Here is a 21,365-nt window from a genome sequence, read left to right as displayed (position 1 = left end):
GAGTGAAAATAAAGAAATACGTAAAGCCTGTTCTTAAACATATATCATGTTTACTCGCACACAAGAAAAAAATTGAGTGATATCTCGACGTGAATGAAAGAGTTCTTACATGTGTTATAAACCGATTATACAAAAACTTAAAAGATGGGGTTATGCATTGTCAGTTAATTCTCATAAGTAAACAAATTCTTTAAGAATAGTTAAAAAACCATATTATTATTTTGTATGAAATGCACATTAGTCGCAAATATTTAAACGCGTATAAATATATATACATTTATACATTTTAAGCATAAATTTGATAAAGAATGTTTTATATATACGGTGCGTATATGTATATACATATACATATATTTATATATATATACATATATATATAATGCGCATGCATGCGTATATACGTTCATGCTGTATAAAAATCAGTAAGAACCGTATAATTTCCAATAACAATAAAACATTGGTTCTAGTGAGATCATTCTCTGTTCTGAAAGGTATAACATTGTGAAAACAAGATATCTCTTTTACATATACTTTTTTGTGGAAAGTTCCACGTTATCACGATGGGTTTTGATGTTACGCCAAGAACGAAATTCGCGGTGCCAACATAACCGGTTACAGCTAGAGATATTTTCGATAAAATCGTGCCTGGAGGAAAAAAACAAATTGGAATTGCCGTTTGTTGTGCTGCGGTAAATAGCTTCGTCGAATTTCTGTTCGATTTTTGTAGCATTGGTTGGCGTCCAAGGCCTGGTCAGAGGAATGTTCTTGGGTTGAAAGTTGGTGTTTTGATGTTTGTAGTTCCGGCGAAGTGGAGCAACGAAACAGACCACGGGGGTCGCACGCGGGGTACCGATACGCGTGTTACGGTGTGCGCGGATATCGTAAATAATTATTTTTTTAAACCCCGTCCCAATCGTAATCGCGGTTACAATCGAGATCCTGCACGTAGCATAGCGTGAATTTCGTGTACGATTTATCCACGAGGCCAACTTGACTACCGAACTCTGTTAAATATGGCGAACAGTGTAGCACCAGATTCGTGGGAACAGCAGGCGGACAACGGAGACATCGGTCCGCCGCAAGATCAGTCCATCGAAAGCAAATTCTCGACCCTGAACGTGAACGCTGCGGAATTCGTGCCTTCATTCTGCATTCAATCACCGCAGGACAGTAACGCGGCCGACAGTTCCTGCAATGTCGCTGTCATGACGAATAGTGTAACCACCTCTATGCCCCCAGAAATACATCATGGTTAGTCTTAACACAGAATTGAAATTGATCCTGTGAGAAACTTGTCAATACGTTTATCAATCTATCCACTATACAATGTTATGGATTTGGAGCTCTCGGTCCAGCAAATGCTTTGTTGTAACTGCTCCGACTAACCCCTGTTGCTTTGTTCGCACAGAGACTTATGTAGCCGAATAGTGTTGCAGTATCGGATGAAATGGTGAAAATACTTTGTACATTTGAACAAATATTTATACGTATTGTCGCTAATGGGTATCATTGGTTATCGTTTCCCCAAGGAATATATTTCGAATGAGTGCATTTGCATAACGCGTATATGGTTAACATTAACTCAATATTGTGCAATGCTGGTGCTAATATTAAAGACGAAGTATTTGTTCCTATAATCAAATGATCGAGTTAATGATTATTTATTAATTTGATTTTAAACAGATTTCTATCATTGTTCCGAGTAACACAAACTTTTTGTTTTGAATACTTTTATTTTTTATATGATTAGATACAATTTAATTATTATAGTTAATGAATATAAAATTAGCACTGTTTAAATGCTGTGTTAGATACACTTTAGTTTCTATGGAAATAGAAAGTTGATTATGTAAGAAAACGTTAGACAATTCTATTATTTTTGTAAAACAAGCATCCTATAACTACCTTTTAATTCATTAGATAATGGTAGATTATATAAGAGATTATTAAACTATAAATCTCCATAAGCGTATAACAGATCACAAATATATGGAGTATTAAATATAATTGCCTATTTACTTGTGCATCTTGTGTTCACTTGTTTGAGCGCAAAATACGTAGAATAAGTTATGTCCACTGGACAGAATATGACTCTTCCGTTTCAACGTATTGAATGTTTTCATTGCAGGCGATACCAGTCCAGTGGTTCTACCAGATCCAGTTGGCAACCGAGTGGAGGAACCACCTGCCGGAGGAGGGGCTCCACCTCCGAATGTCACTGACCAAATAAATGAACATCAACCAGCCGATTCATGGGAAGAAGCAGCAGTGGATGGAGATCCACTGTCAACTCCTGAAAATGAAGAAGTATGCTCAAGCTTTTATAAATAGCCTGACATACATAGGAGGAGCTCCTTCAGAGTTTGTTTAATTTTCAATTTTTAATATTAAACTATTCGTATCAAATTATCCCTTGAAAAAGATTTAGTAGCCTGAATAGGTAATTAAATATTTTCTCTGCTGACTTGCCATTATCTTTGCAAATCTAAATTGTCTTTAGGTTGACAATGATGAAGATGAGGAAATGGTTGTTAAAGTACCTAAAAAGAAGCCTGTTAAAATAACGGAAGACACTAAGAGTAAAAAGGAGCATGTTAATGTTGTTTTTATAGGACACGTTGGTGAGTAATAGTCACTTTGTTTATCTATGAAAATATGATGTCAAAGATGACCAGATATATAGAAATGACAACGTAATCGAATGTTACAGATGCAGGAAAATCAACGATTGGTGGTCAAATTATGGCGTTGACGGGGATGGTGGATAAAAGAACTCTAGAGAAGTATGAAAGGGAAGCGAAGGAAAGAAGTAGAGAGACGTGGTACTTGAGTTGGGCACTAGACACGAATCAGGAAGAAAGAGAAAAGGGAAAGACGGTAGAAGTCGGTAGAGCGTATTTTGAAACCGAACGAAAGCATTTCACTATTTTGGATGCTCCTGGCCATAAAAGTTTTGTACCCAATATGATTGGTGGAGCGGCACAAGCTGATCTCGCGGTTTTAGTTATTTCTGCGCGAAAAGGTGAATTTGAAACTGGCTTTGATAGAGGCGGTCAAACAAGAGAGCATGCTATGTTGGCTAAAACGGCTGGCGTGAAACATCTGGTTGTATTAGTAAATAAGATGGATGATCCGACTGTGGAGTGGGATGAAGGAAGGTACAATGAATGCAGGTGTGTAACATACGGCGTTATGACTTAAGACTTCAATAATTAACGGCTTACGATGCGCGTATAAAAATAAAACATTTTATTCGATTCATTTTATGTTTAGGGACAAGATACTGCCATATCTTCGTAAACTGGGATTCAATCCTGCGAAAGACCTTACGTTTATGCCAGTTTCGGGGCAGTTAGGTATCGGTTTGAAAGATCCAATTCCAGAGCATCTTTGCACGTGGTACACTGGGCCGCCATTTATATCCTTCATTGATTCTCTACCGTCACTTAATCGTAAGAATAGTGGACCTTTCATCATGCCAATTGTTGATAAATATAAGGATATGGGAACAGTGGTAATGGGCAAGGTTGAAGCTGGAGAAGCAAAGAAAGGACAGTCATTACTTGTTATGCCTAATAGGGTAAAATATTAATGCTTAAATACGATACACTGTATAAGAATCGTACGCCTATTTACTTATTCCGATGTCATTATTTGTGTTACATTAGACGGCAGTGACGGTAGATCAATTATGGTCAGATGACGAGGAAGTGACATCGGTTGGTCCGGGTGAAAATGTAAAGATTAAGTTAAAAGGCATTGAGGAGGAAGACGTGAGTCCCGGATTCGTATTGTGCGACAGTAATAATCCCATAAAAACGGGGAGAGTGTTCGATGCTCAAGTGGTTATTCTGGAACACAAGAGCATCATTTGTGCTGGCTACAGTGCTGTGATGCATATTCATTGCGCCGCGGAGGAAGTCAGAGTAAAGGCATTGATTTGCCTTGTCGACAAGAAGACGGGTGAAAAAAGCAAAACCAGGCCGAGGTTCGTGAAACAGGACCAAGTTGCTATAATGAGAATCGAATGTGCAGGTGTCATATGCCTTGAAAGATTTAAACTATTTCCACAGATGGGACGTTTCACCCTTAGGGATGAAAGTGAGTATTTTTATTTTTTATACAGACACGCGGGTGGTTTCGAAGCGGTATTAAAAGTTTTCAGACAACATTTTTCTTTAAAGCGATACCGACAGACGAAATATCGGTTAACACTTGCGGAATCTATATATAGCGTACGATAATAGCACTAACTGGTTCTGTCTTGTAATTTCCAGATAAGACTATCGCTATCGGTAAGGTGCTGAAAGTGGTAGAGTAAATGTTGCTCAACTGTGACCACAGATTGGGATTATTAATCAATTTCGGATACGACGAACGAACATATGCAGAAGAGTACGTAAAGCCGAACACAGTACGCACGAGAAAAAAACGAAACTAAAAGGAGCAAATGTAACCGGCGTAACGAACTATTCGCGAGCTACCGTTAATTGTAACATACACCCATCTACACGCAAAAGAAGCAAGTAAAAGAAAAAAAAATGAAAAAAGAATATAAGAAGTCCTGCGTCAAATGGAAAATGCACATTACATCGTATGCACAGACAGTTGGGCTGGGGTTCAGGGGAAACCACGTGGGGGGAGGGTGGGTATTTATAACCTGAAATAAAGAAAAAGAAAAGCAAATAGATTTGATTATATAGATAAAAAAAAGGAGACAAGCAGCTAAAGTAAAATAAATAAAATAAATGAAACTCGAGAGCGCGTGTTCCTCCTAATTAGGTAAGCGGAACGACAGACACTCGCAGCGGAGTTAATTATAAAAGTCGAATAATGATCAAATGATGGACAATGTCTCCTTTAATATTGTAAAACACGATATTTTTATTCTTCTGAGGTGCGAGACATTAAACGAGCGTGAGGGAGAGGATTACCGATTACCGCAAGTAAAAACTAAGAAAAAAAAACAAATATTATTATTAATATTATTGTATTGATTATTGAATAATTATTATTAAAATTTGGTGGTAAGAAGCTGAGGAAGAAAAGAGGAGAGGCAGAAAATTTATTTAGATACAAATCAGCCGGATAGTGTTACACGACAATTTGTAATTATAAAAAAAATTATATTAATTATTATTAATTTTATTATTATTAATATTATTATTAATATTATTATTACCATTATTATTATTATTATTATTATTATTATTATTATTATTATTATTATTATTATTATTATTATTATTATTATACTGTTTCTTATTACATTGTCATTAAAAACAAATTTGCAACAAAAAAAGTATTGTGCTCTACTAATTTCGATATTGCGGTGGCTTTTCTTTCGGTTGTGTATTGGGTTCGTTCTGTTGCTTTTCGCTTGCACGTACTCTGTTTTCCGTGGATAATACGATTATCGCGTACGCCGCCGCCAACGTTCGTGTAATTGTATCGATGTACTATGTGACTAAGAATGACACCAGATGTTCTTAACACTTGTGCTTCTCCAGAAAAAATCTCGATGATTTATATAGTTGATAATGCGACACAAACAAAAGAAACGAAAAAAAAAACCAAACAAACAAACAAATTCAATGTCGAGATTTAATCGAAAGGAAGTTAATATAGAAAATTTTCAAAGCAGACAATTGTTGTGAGTGCTTTTTTTACACGTTCTTACTGCTTCTTCTCTTTCTTTGCCGTTCACGTTCGAATGTATCTACGATGTTTATTTCCTTGTTCTCATGATTTCCTTATTTCTTTTTTCAATTTACTTTTCGATATCTCACCTCCGTTTCGCGACGAAACCTATTAACGAAAAGTGCTATCGAACCGAGCTTTTCTTACGTTTTAACAATTGTCCGATAGCAACGAATTCTGTTGTACTTTTCTTTTTTTTTGCGCCGTAACACCTTCGGCATACATTGAAGCGAGATCGAGATAGTTCTGTTATTTTTTTTCTTTCCATTCTTGTTTCATGATTCGCATGGAACAGACTGATTTTCTTTCATTTTCGTTTCATTTTCCTCTTTTCCTTTTCTTTTGATTTTTTTTTTCCGAATTGACGATCCGTTGAGATGTAATTATTGTAGAAATAAGAAAATGGGCCTATACAGCGAGAGTGGAAGCTACAATTAAGTTGCTTAAACTCCGACGTCGTTTCATGTTCACGGGGAGACCATCATTGTTTTTAAAAAAGCTGTTCACTTTATTGTACCGTTCAGAAACAATGTTACACATAGATTTCCGTGCAATTTATATGGATTAACTGTTGGGGGAATCGGAGTTTCGTCGACGCGTCTTTCTCAAGCACACTCCTATGCGTGTCAGCTATATATCGTATGTAGGTTTATTACATTTTATATACGATTATGAAGAAGAAAGAGACAAAGGTTTATAATAAAAAATGGTAAAAGCTTAACTATAGTTATCATTGAGGATCCGGCGCTAGTTTAGCGTATCCGAGCTTCTGAAGTACTTCTTTTATCTCGCGGTACACCGACGCGTCCTCTATTGTACTTGAAATCTGGAAGAGAAATGAAGAACGGTATATTTTACATTGGCGAATAGTAAATGAATAAACGATATACTCTTTATCTCGTACAAAGTGACCGACATTTCATTTTATATTCCGTTTTCACCGCACGTTACGTGTACGTCGCCGACTCTAGAGTCAGTGTCAGAGGACTGACCAACGGTATTCTCGATTTCGTGGAAAGAAATTCCAGTAAACGTCAGTTCTACGACGATAAATTCATTTCTCGGATATAGTAACTTCCGTTCGATCGAATTACTTCGCGTATTCTCTTCACGACCGCTGCCACCGAGCAGTTTCGTTATTAATGAAAAAAGATGCTCGGGCATTTCGAGGTGATCCTCTAGGCGTTTCATTAATATTTAACGATTACAATGATTACAGATCCGTTCGCGTACCGAGGGTGTGCGAGAATCGTTTCCGTTAGGACCATCGTTTATCAGAACAGTTCCGTCTGTCACGGAGCAAGAGATACTCCCAGAGAATTTATGTATATCGTCTCGATATTAGTTTTCTGGTCATTTACCTTGACGAGCTTGGAACGAGCCAGATCGGCGATAGATTTGCGAATGATCTTCCCAGAACGCGTCCGGGGCAGGGCTCGCACAGCTGCGGCGGTTTTGAAGGATGTTATGGGCCCTATTAAACTTCTTACTGCTTCCACCAGCTCTTTGTTGATCTGCTCTTCGTTCTTCGTCGTTTCTGCGAACGGAACCATCCAATTCGTGATCTCATTGGTATTAAGGAACAGCGATTCGTTCTTTAACGCTTAATAGTTGCATTAGGGGGTTGCGTTCATCTTAAACAGCTGAATACTGGTGACAGTGATCTAATCTATATTAACATCTAAATCTCGAACAACCTCAGTTTCAATTTTACTCTTTACATCAATGTTAATGCACCGATGAATGGTACCGGTACCAAGGTGTCACAATGGCCGATAAGACAGTCGAATCGTCACCTGGTCTCATTACGTAAAGGCACAACGGGACTTCCCCTTTGGTAGGGTCAGGAACACCAATGACGGCAGAATCGGTGACGTCGGGATGCGCCATGATAACGTCCTCCAAGGCTGCCGTAGACAATCTGTGCCCAGCGACGTTGATTATATCATCGTCGCGCGCCATCACGTATACGAATCCGTATTCGTCTTTATAGCCGACGTCCATGGTGTCGTAGTAGCCCTGAAAGGTGTTTCATCGGTCGTGCAATTGATATCAGTGCTATCTTCGTTTAACGCGTTATCCCCAGTGCCTAGGGACCGACAGTGAACCTTCTGTCTAAGCGACAGTATCGAGCTTAAGCAACAATATTTTAGAAATTAAACAAATTCGTTCGTGTCCCCCGCAACGAACTTCGTTGAAACATTTCAAACGAGAACAGGTCTGTTGCTCGCAAACATAATTTTTTAATTCACGTGCCACCCAAATGGAAGCAAAGCAAAGAGAGCTCCAACACTTTGACTACCGCGTCACTCGAACGTGGGTGACACCATCTTTTACATAAACATTAATTTTCTTGGTAACCGGACGAACCGAACTTTGTTGGATATGCGATAGTCTTGACTTCTTAGTTTCTGCTTTATTCCAGAGTTTCGATGAACGTTCACTCGGCAGTCAAAGTGTTAAAGCGGTGAAGCTGGGCTTACCGGATGTCTCGAGAAATAGGTTTGCTTGAATCTGTCGTCAGCCTCGAAAAGGGTGGATATGCAACCGGGCGGTAATGGTAACTTTATAGCGATTCTTCCCATCTCGTGGGACTCGGCTTTGCTGCCATCCTCCCGTAGAATGTCGACTGGAACAGGAGTACGCTCGCTTGTGAACGATTCTTTCGAAACGAGTGAATCCTTCGAGACGCAGAAGGCATCTCGCAGACAGACTTAGCGTCGGTTGAATAAAGTGAAATAAGAAAGAAGGCACGCCATTGAGCCAACGATGAAATCCGAGCGATATGAACTATGAACGCGAGAAACATTGAGAAGCAGGGTGTCTTTAAATCCGTATTGTTCAAGTGTAATTGAATTTCAGGTCTTCGAGTGACAGATTAAATCGTGGACAATGGCCCCGAATAGAACTGATTAAAGTTTAGCGAACAAAGTTAAGCGGCGAAGCACAGGTAGAAATCTGAGACGGTACAATTCTTTCAGCTAATCGTTCTATGACTCTTCTCTGAGCCAGTAAAGTATGCGCATTTTCGGGGGAACGTACTGCGATAACCAGGAAGAGGTAGACCAGTGCTGTTCTTTGGTATGCTAGGATAATGGCCGTATCCTAAACACAGCCCGGTGATGGGGTGTCCAGTCTCCGATTGCCACCAGTTGTTCAGGATCGGCACTTTGAACGCCTTTTCCGCCCAGAGCTTCGTCTCGCAGTCGCAGAACTCGCCGGCCACGACTATGGTCTTCAATCTGCAAACGGCGCGCGTGCACTCCACCGAATGGGACAGAGAACAGTACGGAAGAAGAGGCTACTCACGATTTCGTGGAGTAATTCCGGCCCGTCGCGAGGTCCGGGTCGGCGCGTCTGATAACGCGAAGCGCCGTCGGCACGCAGTACAACGCGCTCACGCCGTGCTGCTCGATCACCCTGCGAGACGCATCCCGCGGTTAATCAGAATTGCCAGATTGTAAACGGTGCAGACGAAAATTGTGAAGTTTCAGTGAAATAGGAATCCGAGGGACAGAGAAGAAGACAATAAACATTCCTTCGAAATATTTTAAACGGAACGAAACAGAGAGGAAATGCTTTTTAGCCTGCAACCTGTTAATGTACGAACTGTTAACGGACTCGAGGGTGTTAACTGTACTACTAGGCGTAGAAATTAATTCCGTGCCTTTTCCTTTGAACAATTACAGATTCATTTTAACATTCGAATTCGGCTCCTTTTCATGTTATTTCCCCGAAACACCCGATGCTTTTAGGGGATAAGAAGCAGATACACTTAACCGGTAATATTATTATTAAAACAGCAATGCTTCACGACCATGTTTAATTTTTGTTAAAACTTCTAGTTTTTATAAAGAAATTTGAAAAAGTCTGCTCCAGTGCTCGGTAATTACAATGTTAACCCTTGCAACACGCGGTCGATGTGTTAACGCGTTGACTGCCACGACGGTCACCAATCGCCGGAGTTTCCGAATTACTCGAAAAGAATTACAATTCGTCGGATCACCGATGAAAATCTTCAATGCCGTGAATAACTGTATAACAGTTTCACGCAAGAATTGCAGTACCAAGTGATAACTATTGCTTTTTATCATTGCCATAAGAAGCGATACATAAAACTCTGACGTTTCTCGTGGCAGTCAACGCGTTAAGGAATCTGGTACCTGAAATATTGGGCAGCGTCCGGTGTCCTGTCCGGCTTTCCCTCGTACATTACGCTGGTGGCCCCGTAAAGGAGGGGCCCGTAACAAATGTACGTGTGCCCGACCACCCAGCCCATGTCGGACGCCACCCACCAAACGTCGTCCTTGTCCAACCCGTAAACGGCCTTCATCGTCCAACAAACGGACACCAGGTGTCCACCGATCGTCCTCAGGATCCCCTTCGGCTGACCTACGATCGGAAAGTCCATTTCAGCCCGGTTATACCACCGATGAACGGCGGCGGCGGACTTTTCATGGAACTTCTATATATTCACACGCGACCCGTTCGGTTGTTTAATGAGTTTCGTCGCGCATAATCGGATATGTCCAACGGATCTTGAAAAACGGCCGTCGCTTCGTCGTGAACTAGAAGTTAATGAGTTTCGTCGGATACAATGATGCCAGTTATTCAGAGTTCTATTAACCATGCAATGACACGCGCGTAACCAGGGCTGTGGAATGCCAGGCGCTGATAGTTCATGTTTGTAAAATGTCATGTAAACGGGCGCGGTGACTTCATTCGTTCGATTTGTTAGTATAATGTGCAATTTAAAGCCGGCTGAATTCCACGGTAAATGGGGCGAGCTATCTCGATCGAGTACCGTCGAATCTTTTGATACTTATGCGAGTAGTTGGGATTCACGTTTCATGATATATATAATGTATATAATATTATTTAAAAATATTAACTATAATTATTAAAAATATCATTTCTCATTCGGGATTGACGATAGAATTGATCAGGTAAAAACGATTTACTCAGTGCTTAAGCGAGTAATAGACAACGGTTACATAAATCTCGAGGGATTAGAATTGCCAATAAGGTGATTCATACTCAATTTCAGAGGATTCATAGAATAATTCCACTTAGAATCGCGGAATTTCTCGTTAGATTGATACAAAGAAATCAGGCCATTTTTCGTTGTCCTGTTCTATTTCTTTACTCGCTGACTGATTCTGGGATTTTTCTAATTAACAAGGGTGCAACGAGTCTACCTGTCGTTCCGGAAGTGTACAAAATGTACAAAGGATCGTTCGCCGCGACCGGTTGGCACGGATGAGGTTTCGATCGCGCTATTACATCGTCCCAGTCGTGTTGACCCTCGCAGAGCGGGCTCTGCCATATATTTCTCCTCTGAAATATGATGCACTGTGGTTTTTTTACGGTAATGATGTCCAGCGCCTTGTTGAGCATTATGGTATACCTGCACGTAATGCATTAAGGATTATCAAGATTTCTCTTGTACTTTTTCGTTTTTCAATTTCGTGGACGAAGGGAACAGGTTTGGAACGTACTGTATCACTTTGGACGGCTCCAGGCCGCAGCTGGCAGCGATCACTACCTTCGGTTTCGCATGATTTATCCTAGTGGCCAATTCCTGCGCGGCGAATCCTGCGAAGAAGATCGATCTTTATTTCCCGGAATTTCCGAGTCGCTCTATGAGAATGGAATCGCGAGTTCTAATGCATTGCAAATTTTTAAGTGGCAGAGGATACTTAATATTCTGAATGGTAATTGCTGCTAATCATTTTCCCCTATGATTTCGTAACAACTGTATTAACTAGCGTACAAGCATCGAATGCACTTTTGCTACAAAGTTACTGGAGCTCAAAGATCGGCGATCTTTTAATTACATTTTAATTACACATTAAATTGCATGGTGTAATGTGTACTCGTTATATTTGAGAAATGGAGTATCATTATTGATTAAATGGGTACCATGTGTGGAAGACTAGCAGTCAAAGTGTTTAATAGGATAGGCCAAAGTGAAGCGGTCAAGGTGAGAATTATTAAATAATATTTAATGATCAATAGTATTTTATAATAAATAATATTTTGATAAGAGATAGTATCTAACGTTGAGTGATATTTTAATAATAAATAGCATCTAACAGTGAACAGTATTTAATGAATATACCTACCGCCAAATACTACCGAGTGAACGGCACCGAGCCGCGCGGTCGCCAAAATGGCCATTATTGTTTCCGGTATCAACGGCATGTATATGATTACCACGTCTCCTTTGCGCACACCCATGTCGGCCAGGGCACCGGCCAGTTTCGATGTTTTCTCCAACATTTCGCTGTACGTCACTCGCCGGATCGTCGAGATCAAAGGGCTGTCGTGAATCAACGCCATTTTGTCGCCGTTTCCATTCAGAACGTGACGATCCACCGCGTTGTAACACGCGTTCAATTCTCCTCCGATGAACCTATACGATTCACATCAAGATTCCCATTACTCGACGAATTCGTTGGTTACATTTCTTAACCCTTTCATCGTGTTTTCGATATATTTGCATTTTCCTGTCTCAATAAATTACGTTTTCATTCACTTGTATTCTAAACACGTGTCTCGTTGAAATCGAAGAAAGTCGTAGTAGACGCATCATCAGGTGAACGATTGTTCCCTATTAATTAATCAACGGTATTAATTTACAAAGTTGATTACCGGTTGAACATCAATTAAAAAGAAAATTCGGGTAAATGTGCAATTTAGCTTTTCGGTTTATCGTTAACCTGAACGTAATTCGTATGCAGTTTCGAAACGTCCATACGAAACAATACCAAATATTGAGTGAATATTCGTCGATAAACAATACAAATTGAGAATAACGGGTTGACGGATTTATCAGAATTAAAAAGCATTAATCCGAAGGTAGAATGAGGGTTTGCAGGTAGTGCGCGATAGAAGTTACGTATGTTCATAAATGAATTCATAAATGAATAATAACCAGGCGATAATTGTTAATATTCCGCGTTATGGGTAGACAAGACCGATGTTCGACTACACACTAGAATTGTTGACAATCTACATAGTCATTGATTCGATTACGTAGCCACTAATTGAACCTACCACCAGAGTTGTTTAACCAGCACTACAAGAACAGCGATATTAATTATTTCATTGATTCGTAAACAGCCTCTAACAACTTTCGTCGTCGACGCGACTCGAAGCTGTGGAATAAGAAAAAAAAGAAGAGAGAAAGATCGATGTTAACGCGTACGGCTGCGAGATGATGGCTCATGAAAGATTAACGAGGCGCAAGAATCGATGGCGCCCGGGCGACGGATATAAATTATAAATGAACACCTACCATTTCGTGAATGGCGGCTTCGAATTGTCCAGGACCTTCGTCCACGGTTTGCTCCAGTCGATGCATTGCGACACCTCGCCCCAGAACTTGTCCGGATCCTTCAACGAGTCCTCGTACGCTTTGTCGTACTGAGGACAATAATTGTAGCGTGGCGCGACGATGTAATCTACCAGGACGAAAGTTAGAGCACGAATATATTCGAACGTCAACGATATTGATAACAATATGAAACATACCGACGAAAAATGACAATGACGTTAACCCTTTACGGACGAACGTCGGCATTTCGGAGAGATGAAGTGTTCATATTTGGGAGACAAAGTCGCAGAGAAGTGATTTAATTACTCTGACAGCAAGAAAACAGCTCGTAGTTTCATTTTTCCCTATTAATTAAGTGATTGATATTTAATTTAACTTCATTCGTTGAAGACTTTGTAGATTCCAAAGCATCTTCGTACGTGAAGGATTAATACATGTAAATGTCGAATACCAATAAAACGCGGACACCTTGTCATCGATGATCAACGAAGATAAAAGCAAGAAGAATCGTCTTTAATATTAACTACGACAAACCGATGACGCCGGGAAGCGTCGTTATTCTATTGAGTATTAACAACGATCGTAAAAGTATAGTTCCTCGAGTCGAAGCTGAATTCGGCCGCTGGAGTCGTGTAATAGCTCTCACCCGGCTCGACCATCGTAAAAACTGAATTGTCCGTAACGTTGATCACGGCAAACCGGCAATGTCGGGGCGTGTTGTTTTAATGGGAAATGATAACGGTGATAAAAACGCCGGGTAATTGGTGATATTACCCGGACGTTGGCAATATCGGTAATTGGCAATTCGTCGAAATTATCCTGAATCGAAGTGACTCACTTCTGACTCGATTGTTTTATAATTATTGAAAAGATACAGCTTTCGCGGCCGGCTTTTAGGTGAATTGGTACGCTGACACGCGAACCGATCGAAATTCGGTTGAATAATGATAACTGCTGATGGTGTTAATGTTAGAGACAGTACTCATGGTATATTTCGGTGGTGATAATTAGCGAAGTTCCTGTACGAATTCGTAGCTAGGACAGCCAAGTGAGCGTCAACACTTTTAAAGGAACGAAAGTTAGTCGTCGTGGACGACTAACGGTATCGACCACCGCACAAATGGCACCTGTTGCTTTAGGTACGCGGAGCAAGGAGTTTAATACAGTAGGCACGATTGCCATGAATCAACCGCCGTTTAACACTGTAGCTAGAATTCCATTGGTACAACGGACTATACAGACTGAAAATTTCGTTCTCTCGGCCATTGTTTCTGCTACGAATGCAATTTTATCTGTTATGATGAATGCCAACATGTAAATTATTTTTCAGTTTGCAAGCTACTACGTAGGTACAGTTATCAATGTTGTCTGAATATTTAGGAACTTAATAATGGCGGACCTTGACTGTAACGAACACCGCTAATGATACCTATTTTAAATTATGGAAACGTATTTTATAGCCTGGCGTTATTTAATGACGATGCACGGCTGTTGTCCGACATTTACATCGAACAACGTGTAAATTTCATAAAATTCCATGGCGGCGGTGATCATTATCGCGGCACCATTGTCCCCTCGGAAATGACCAATTATGGGGACGTCCTCGTGGCCGGCACTCGCGCGCGGCGAAATTACGGAGGAGCGTTAATTAGGTGCTGTCGCTGGTGAATCTCGGGATCCGATGTTGTCGGATCTATGAATATTTTATGTGGAACTCTATTTCTTTTCTTCCCGTAACAGGGACCGGGAAACGTTTCGATGAAGCAACGCGCGACGCACGGCTCGATTCAAAGGTTGGACTCGCAAGCCGCCATATTTATAAGGCGATCGTTTTGACGAAAACTCCGCTCACCGGCGAGAGGTTAAAGTACTTTGAACTTGGCTCCTCGACAAGTATAACGACACTTGTCAAGCGAGAGTCGCTGCGCCGTTAGGTAATATTCGAGCGAGCGATCGAAATTTTTACATTTTTTCAACTCGCGATTTTGTTGGAGGAGTTCTCAATGCTCCTAAGGTTTGAAGCTTCGGATTCTGGAAAGTTTTCGGGTTTCTGAAGCTTTAACTGTCCGTGCTTCCGATGCTTTGAAATTTTGAAATGCTTGAACTTGAAATATTTTGATTTTGGGACTTTATTCGGAGAATCTACGATGCCAGTCAAATTTAAAGCTTTGGATTCTTAAAAGTTCTCGGGTTTCTGAAACTTTAACTGTCCGTGCTTCCACTGCTTTGACAATTTGAAATGTTTGAACTTGAAATATTTTGATTTTGGAACTTTATTCGGAGAATCTACAATTCCTGTGAGATTCAAGGCGTTAGAATTTTGGAATATTCGAATTTTCGAAGTTCAGGACCTTCACCCTTCCGATCCCCTCGAAATTTGTAATTCAAATAACGAAGTTCAATTGTTAGCAAGTTCAATTCTTCCTGTCGCTTCACGCTGAAGCTACCATCGAAAGAAGTATTTTTGTTAACATGCTTGGGGAAATCTTCGACGCGCACGTCGTGAAAAGGGAACGAATAAAGAGAAGCTTATTGAATTTCAACCCCGGATTTCCGGTTGTCAGCCCACAGACAGCCCTGTGCTTGTTCCAACAATGTATCCTCCCACACTGTTGGAATGCCGGTATCGACTACGTTAAAAGTGGTGCGATTAGAATCATGCAAAATTATTCCAGCAACGATAACCATGCTAACTACTGCATGATAATAACAGTGTAATGCGCAAAATATGCAGCAATTTTCACGGCGATTATATCTGATGCTAGTTTTACGGGACTTTTGCAAACGTTACGCGATCCACGTTAATGTCGGTTTTGATTGGTGCAATTACACAAATATGTGTCCCAACTTTCCCCGATACTCCATGTTTAACACTAGAACTACCGAGCATTTCATACGATTGACAATCCCCACAAAAATTGTAATAGATCATTTTCAGTTTCTTCATTCACCCATCATATTATTCAAATGAAACTATTTTCAAAATCATTTCGAATATTATATCATTAATTTCCGAACAAAAAAACAAAACCGGTAGTTTCGATTAGACACCAGTTCCAGTACTAGCGAACATTTCCCAGGAATAAAAGGTCAAACCGTTCGATAAACGTCCGTAAACCCAGTTCCTTAATTATTAACCCTTCGCGGACGGATGTCAACATTTCAGAGAGATCGAATTGTCATAATTGGAACACTAAATAACAAAGAAATAATTTATTTACTCAAACAGCAAGAGATTAGTACGGTTTTTTTTTCATTATTTAAGCAATCGATACATAATTTAACTTCAACCGCAGGTTTCGTATATTTCACAGAATCTTCGTCAAGGGTTAAAATATGACGGAACGGTGAGAAATCGATCGGCAACGACAGCGTTACGTAATGACACCGAAGAACAATCGGAGAAATGTTCGATCGTGTTCCGGTGATCCTCGTTCCGCCGAATCTGGCGTGCGCCTTCGATCGAGACCGGTATCGTGTTTTAAGGTAGCATTGACTTCGTAATCTACGCTGTGCGGCCGCGTTTCATGAATATTTAAAGGGTCCCAACTTCGGAACACTGTCTTACCGACAATTTTTTTTTTTACCTCCGGCTATGAATTATTCAGGCGAAGTCGCCGGTGCCGAGTTCATAGTAATTTCCTATGCTGTCCGCGCCCCTTTAACATGTCGTCCGCGTGTTTGTGTTTCCGTGTATCGTGAATTACCGGAGACGACGGCGTTTCATACTTTTCCGTTGACACCGGTGATCGCGGATCGGTGCACTGTCGCTTTTACTTTAATCCCCACGCGACGAGTGCCGAGTCACCACGATTTGGCAGCCATCGCTCTATTTGCATGTATGCCTATTTATTAATGTATTTATGAGATCATTCACGCGTATCATTGTAATAGGCCCAGGTAATAGAAGCGTCAGATTTAACCCCTTGTGATCTTTGTCAGACCGGCAGTTCCTATTATAATTATTGATAATACTGTTATTGTACTTGTATAATACATTATATATTTATGTACTGTACATTGTATATTGTATGATATATAGGTACAATTTTTGTTTTTCCCAAACGAACGTGTTCTTTCTTCGTTTCTTAAAGAACAGACGAAATTGTCATGTTAAAGTACTATTGAATTAAATGAGTCACTCAAAAGCAATGCGAATAAGTTGATTTCTTAATATTCTCTGATTTTTCTCAATTCTAGCGAGATAAATAATATTCGTCTCAGTTATCAAAGGATTACTCGGTTCTTCGTTTTTTTTATAGGTCAGAATGCCTTTTGTATAGCTTCTGAATATTTCGTATAATTTCAGAAGCCGAAACATTCGTTTTCTCGATTTTTGCTCTTCGCGCGAAACAACGATTCAGATCGTTGAAACTTTCAAACGGCTTTTTAAATCGCCGACCGTTATAAATGAATTTCTAGCGACGTTAAATTTATTCTTCGATTACAATGAAAATTTTATGCGAGTCGCTGAAATATTAGACAACTCGGAGTACATACCTTCGAGTCGGTTAGCTTTTAAATTTTCAGTTATTCAAATTCCGGGAATAAAGTGCCTGCGATAACATCGAGCTCGTTCCGCGAATCCATTATCGTTCTTTGATTAACCGAATGATTATCGTAAAGGAACATCGATATTCAACGGGTTAAAAAGTTCCTTGGAACGCGTAAGAAATCAATGGGAAAGCTGCGCGATTCTCTCTCCGCGGCGGAATCGTAAATCTCCTGTAGGTCGAGTAGTAAATACGAGATTAGGTCGGACAGTGGTACAGCGTGCGTCGCTCGTGTCCCCCTTTCCCCTCTGCAAACTAAATTTCCAACATTTATCCGCGATTAGTGGAGAATCTCGGTGCAACGAAAGACGTCAGCGGAACTGATTCTTTAAAATTCCGAAGCGTTTTGCAAACGTATCGATCGTTAACCGTTCGCACTCGGAGTTTCTTGCACACTTTCTTCTGGATGATTTCGTATTGTTTTAATTGCTCCATTCGAAATTCACTTCGAAAGACAGTTAGTTTACAGGAAACTAACGGATTAAAGGAAAATAGTAGAATAACATAATACAATTTTTGAAATGTCTCGACGAAGAGACACACTTTCGGTGTCCAGATTCTCAACGATGTATTAAAATGATATGCAAAATTATCTGGGTCACAAACGTGTTAACTGAGAGAATCTCTTTTCCAACGATTAATTAGGGACGCTCATGAATGAACGGATTCGATTACGTGACCCGCGAAAACAACAGCTGCGTCGTACGATTTAATCGCATTAATAGGCATCATCTGTGCATTCGACAATGAGATTTCCGCTGATTCGAGCATCGTCGCAGCTGGCGCGCGAAAATCATCAAGAAACATCGTTATCTGCAATACAGAATGTAAATGAGCTTGTAAAACGATAAAGTACGAAAAGAAATTGCCGTGTACGCTTGTTAGACAACTCAATTACCGATAAATGAACTTTCGCTTTCATTAAATTTTAAGTTGCGATGCTTCCAACGTGTGAAGCGTCGTTATTCCATTGATAACGAATTGTGAACAACGTTCATAACTGTTAATCGTTCGATAGGAAACCCTTTACTTCACGATAAAAATGTCATCAGTACATTATTCAACTCTATTCTGCTTCACCACTCCAAGTGGCAACGTAGATTCGGAATAAAAGAAAGTCCGTTACGCTGAGCTCAGAAGCTTCAAAATAAACTTTCTTAATTCTCGTGTAAGCTGCAGATCGAACAATCTTTCTTGATACGTTCACGCGTGCCAGGAATATACGAGAAGTATTATCGATAATAGATTTTTAGCTGTTAGACGCCGTCGCGACGAGGAGGATCGCCGTTCTTGTTTCTCAGATTTCATCCTCGCAGTCCGCCGTAACAAACCATAGGCGTGCACCACTCGACGTCATATCCTTCGGGGACCGCAATTAAACTTTTCCTTGACGAAGCCAGGAGAACCGAACAACAATTCGAAAGTACAATAATAACGTAGCTGGCTTTTGAATTTTTAGATGACGTCGGGGATGATCGCGCTCGCCACAATCAGCGTAACGCCGCCATTTTGTAGGTCAAAGCGCGCTGCTCGATATTTACCATTATTAGGTAAAAGAAGAAGTTTACACCGTTACTTGGAACAAACACGGAACCGAACGTACGCAGAAACCTTTCCAAACACGCGTTGCATCGATGAAACTTCTTAACCAGTCAACTGCTGCGACTTTGAAAAGCGTGTACCTAAGATCTGTCGCGAAAAGCTACGTCTGTTTTCGAGCGACACTCGCAACACGAGACTTTGATATTCATTCATGAATTTTCGTAGTCCATTCCCACGGATTTACCTGTCGATCTCGAAACACGTCACTTTTTCGGTTACATAATATTTTGTAAAGTCAGTCTGCCGGGCCGCGCGACTATTCCTTTTTGCCTTTAATTGAAAACGTCCCTTTCCCCGTTTACTTAGGAGTCGCCGGGAAGAAAGGAGGAAGAAAAAAAGGTCGACGAGCACGGCCAGGAAGGATAATTTAAACACCGTTCCATTTTTCCGGAACATCGTTCCCACGTATTTTTCCCGCGCGTCACTCGTAGCCGCCGGTTGGAAGCTCCTCGGGACGATTGTTTTGTTTCCGGCCCGGAAAAATACTCACCGGAACCGTCGTTCCTCCTCAGCAACGCCGTGTTCGCGATCGACAATTGGAAATTCGTCTTCTGCGTGACCGAGGACTCGGTCGCAAACAAGTCGTGGTTCAGCTGCATCGTGGAACGGTTAGGGTGTGCGGGGCTGATTCCGGCGGCGTCCCCCTTTAAGATCGCGGCAGAGGTATCCTGTCGGCATACAACAGCGAATGTGAATGTTGCATTGCGAATACATTGTAGATAGGGACGCGACGAATCGCGGCCAATAAGGATGTAAATCGTCGCCAACAATGTTTAACATTCGAGCGTGATGATCTTCTGTTCTTAACCCTTTGCCTTGCAATAACGTGTCAGATACGTAGTGTAGATTTTAAACAGAGTCGAACTAGTTTGAATATTACTTTGAATTCAAATTTAATACTATTCTTGTATTGATTATTATACTTTGGAGCAAAGATTATATAGAATATGCTTGAGTCTGTTCTTCTTCTTAATAAATTAATAATAAAGTAGTTGTATCGATCATAGTCGAGAATTACCTCGTAAGGCAAGGGGTTAGGATTTTTTGTTACCGATCGGACGTCTCGATAGCAACGCGGCGAGAAGAGAAGACAAAAATGTGAGAGAAACAGAGGAAAAAATGAGGAATCGTCGAAGGAGAAACGTCGGTGACGTTTCGGAGGGAAGGATCGAAGGAGCGGCATTAACATTGAATTCAAGGGGCGAGGGGAAATGTTTTCGGGAATTTATGCGTCACAGATTTTCCGTGGGAAGACGGGCCGACGAAATGGGGTCGGAACGCCGATCCTCACCCTCGTCCGTCGCCAGTGACCAACCCTCCCATATGTTTGACTTCAAAAGAGTTTCTCCCGGAGACACGTGTTCGCATAGGTCGAATATTATACTCGAATGTCCGTGGGCAGTTTATCGAATCGCGGGATTCGACCGATTCCGACGGAATCGTGTCGGCTTTTTCGTGAATCGAGGAGAAGAGTTTTTGACCTGTCTCTTCGTCGAGTCGCCGAAGATTCGTGGTTCATTTCATTGAGGATTTTCGTGTTATTTTGGAATGGCTGATTCGGATGATCACCGGCATAGAAACGATCAAATGTAGATAATAATCGATGATTAGAGGTAATCGTGCTCGTTTCGTGGACATTTAACCCTTTGCGGACGGATGTCGGCATTGCGGTAAGATGAAATGTTCGTATTCGAAAGAAAACTCTTGAAAAAATGATGTTATTGGTCGAACAACAAGAGGTCAGAACGCAGTTTCCGTTTTTTCTGTTAATTGAGCAATTGATATGTAATTTAGCTTCATATGTTGAAGGTTTTGTATGTTTCGGAGAATCTTCGTCCACAAAGGGTTAAGATTTACTTAGAACGAAGACTACCGATCGGACCGTGAAATGTTAATGACATTTTTCACGTAACTCGCGAATTATGTACCTTTATCTGTATTTATGCTGTACGTGTCTGTTTATGAGAAGTGGGGTTGTCGATCGAATCGAAGATATGATGATTTTATCAAGATCGTGTATCCACGTATATTCGAAATGGTACAGTTTTCTACTTCGTATAATGAACACTGTTTCGTTATTTTTAATCACTGCGTTCCGTTCGTCGCAATTCGACTACAATGTCACAGTGCAGGGACCGTAAAACCGACACGCTGTTATTATTAGTAAATTT

At 40.6% G+C, this 21,365-nt stretch overlaps 2 protein-coding genes across 2 annotated transcripts; one reads left to right on the top strand and one right to left on the bottom strand.

The window, feature by feature from the left end:
• The first annotated feature begins 425 nt into the window (after window positions 1-425).
• On the top strand, window positions 426-5,595 carry eRF3 (eukaryotic translation release factor 3). Its single transcript, XM_031994317.2, has 7 exons — window positions 426-1,251; window positions 2,129-2,307; window positions 2,501-2,621; window positions 2,711-3,173; window positions 3,274-3,580; window positions 3,669-4,101; window positions 4,278-5,595. The coding sequence occupies exons 1-7, from the start codon at window positions 1,014-1,016 to the stop codon at window positions 4,319-4,321; spliced, it is 1,785 nt and encodes a 594-aa protein (XP_031850177.1). The 5' UTR covers window positions 426-1,013; the 3' UTR covers window positions 4,322-5,595.
• Window positions 5,596-6,076: 481 nt separating this feature from the next.
• LOC116435137 (acyl-CoA synthetase short-chain family member 3, mitochondrial) lies at window positions 6,077-19,793 on the bottom strand. The gene is made up of 12 exons (XM_031994378.2): window positions 19,685-19,793; window positions 13,001-13,166; window positions 11,826-12,115; window positions 11,199-11,295; window positions 10,899-11,107; window positions 9,864-10,092; window positions 9,010-9,120; window positions 8,743-8,942; window positions 8,184-8,329; window positions 7,497-7,719; window positions 7,062-7,237; window positions 6,077-6,526 (listed from the first exon to the last, which is right to left on the bottom strand). Exons 1-12 carry the CDS (start codon window positions 19,791-19,793, stop codon window positions 6,431-6,433), a joined length of 2,052 nt encoding a protein of 683 aa, XP_031850238.2. The 3' UTR covers window positions 6,077-6,430.
• Between the last annotated feature and the right edge of the window lie 1,572 nt (window positions 19,794-21,365).

This window comes from Nomia melanderi, chromosome 4 (genome assembly GCF_051020985.1).
Source record: "Nomia melanderi isolate GNS246 chromosome 4, iyNomMela1, whole genome shotgun sequence".
NCBI classification, from domain to species: Eukaryota; Metazoa; Arthropoda; class Insecta; order Hymenoptera; family Halictidae; genus Nomia; species Nomia melanderi.
The sequence above is the reverse complement of the archived record's forward strand: the minus strand, read 5'-3'. Positions and strand labels throughout refer to the sequence as shown.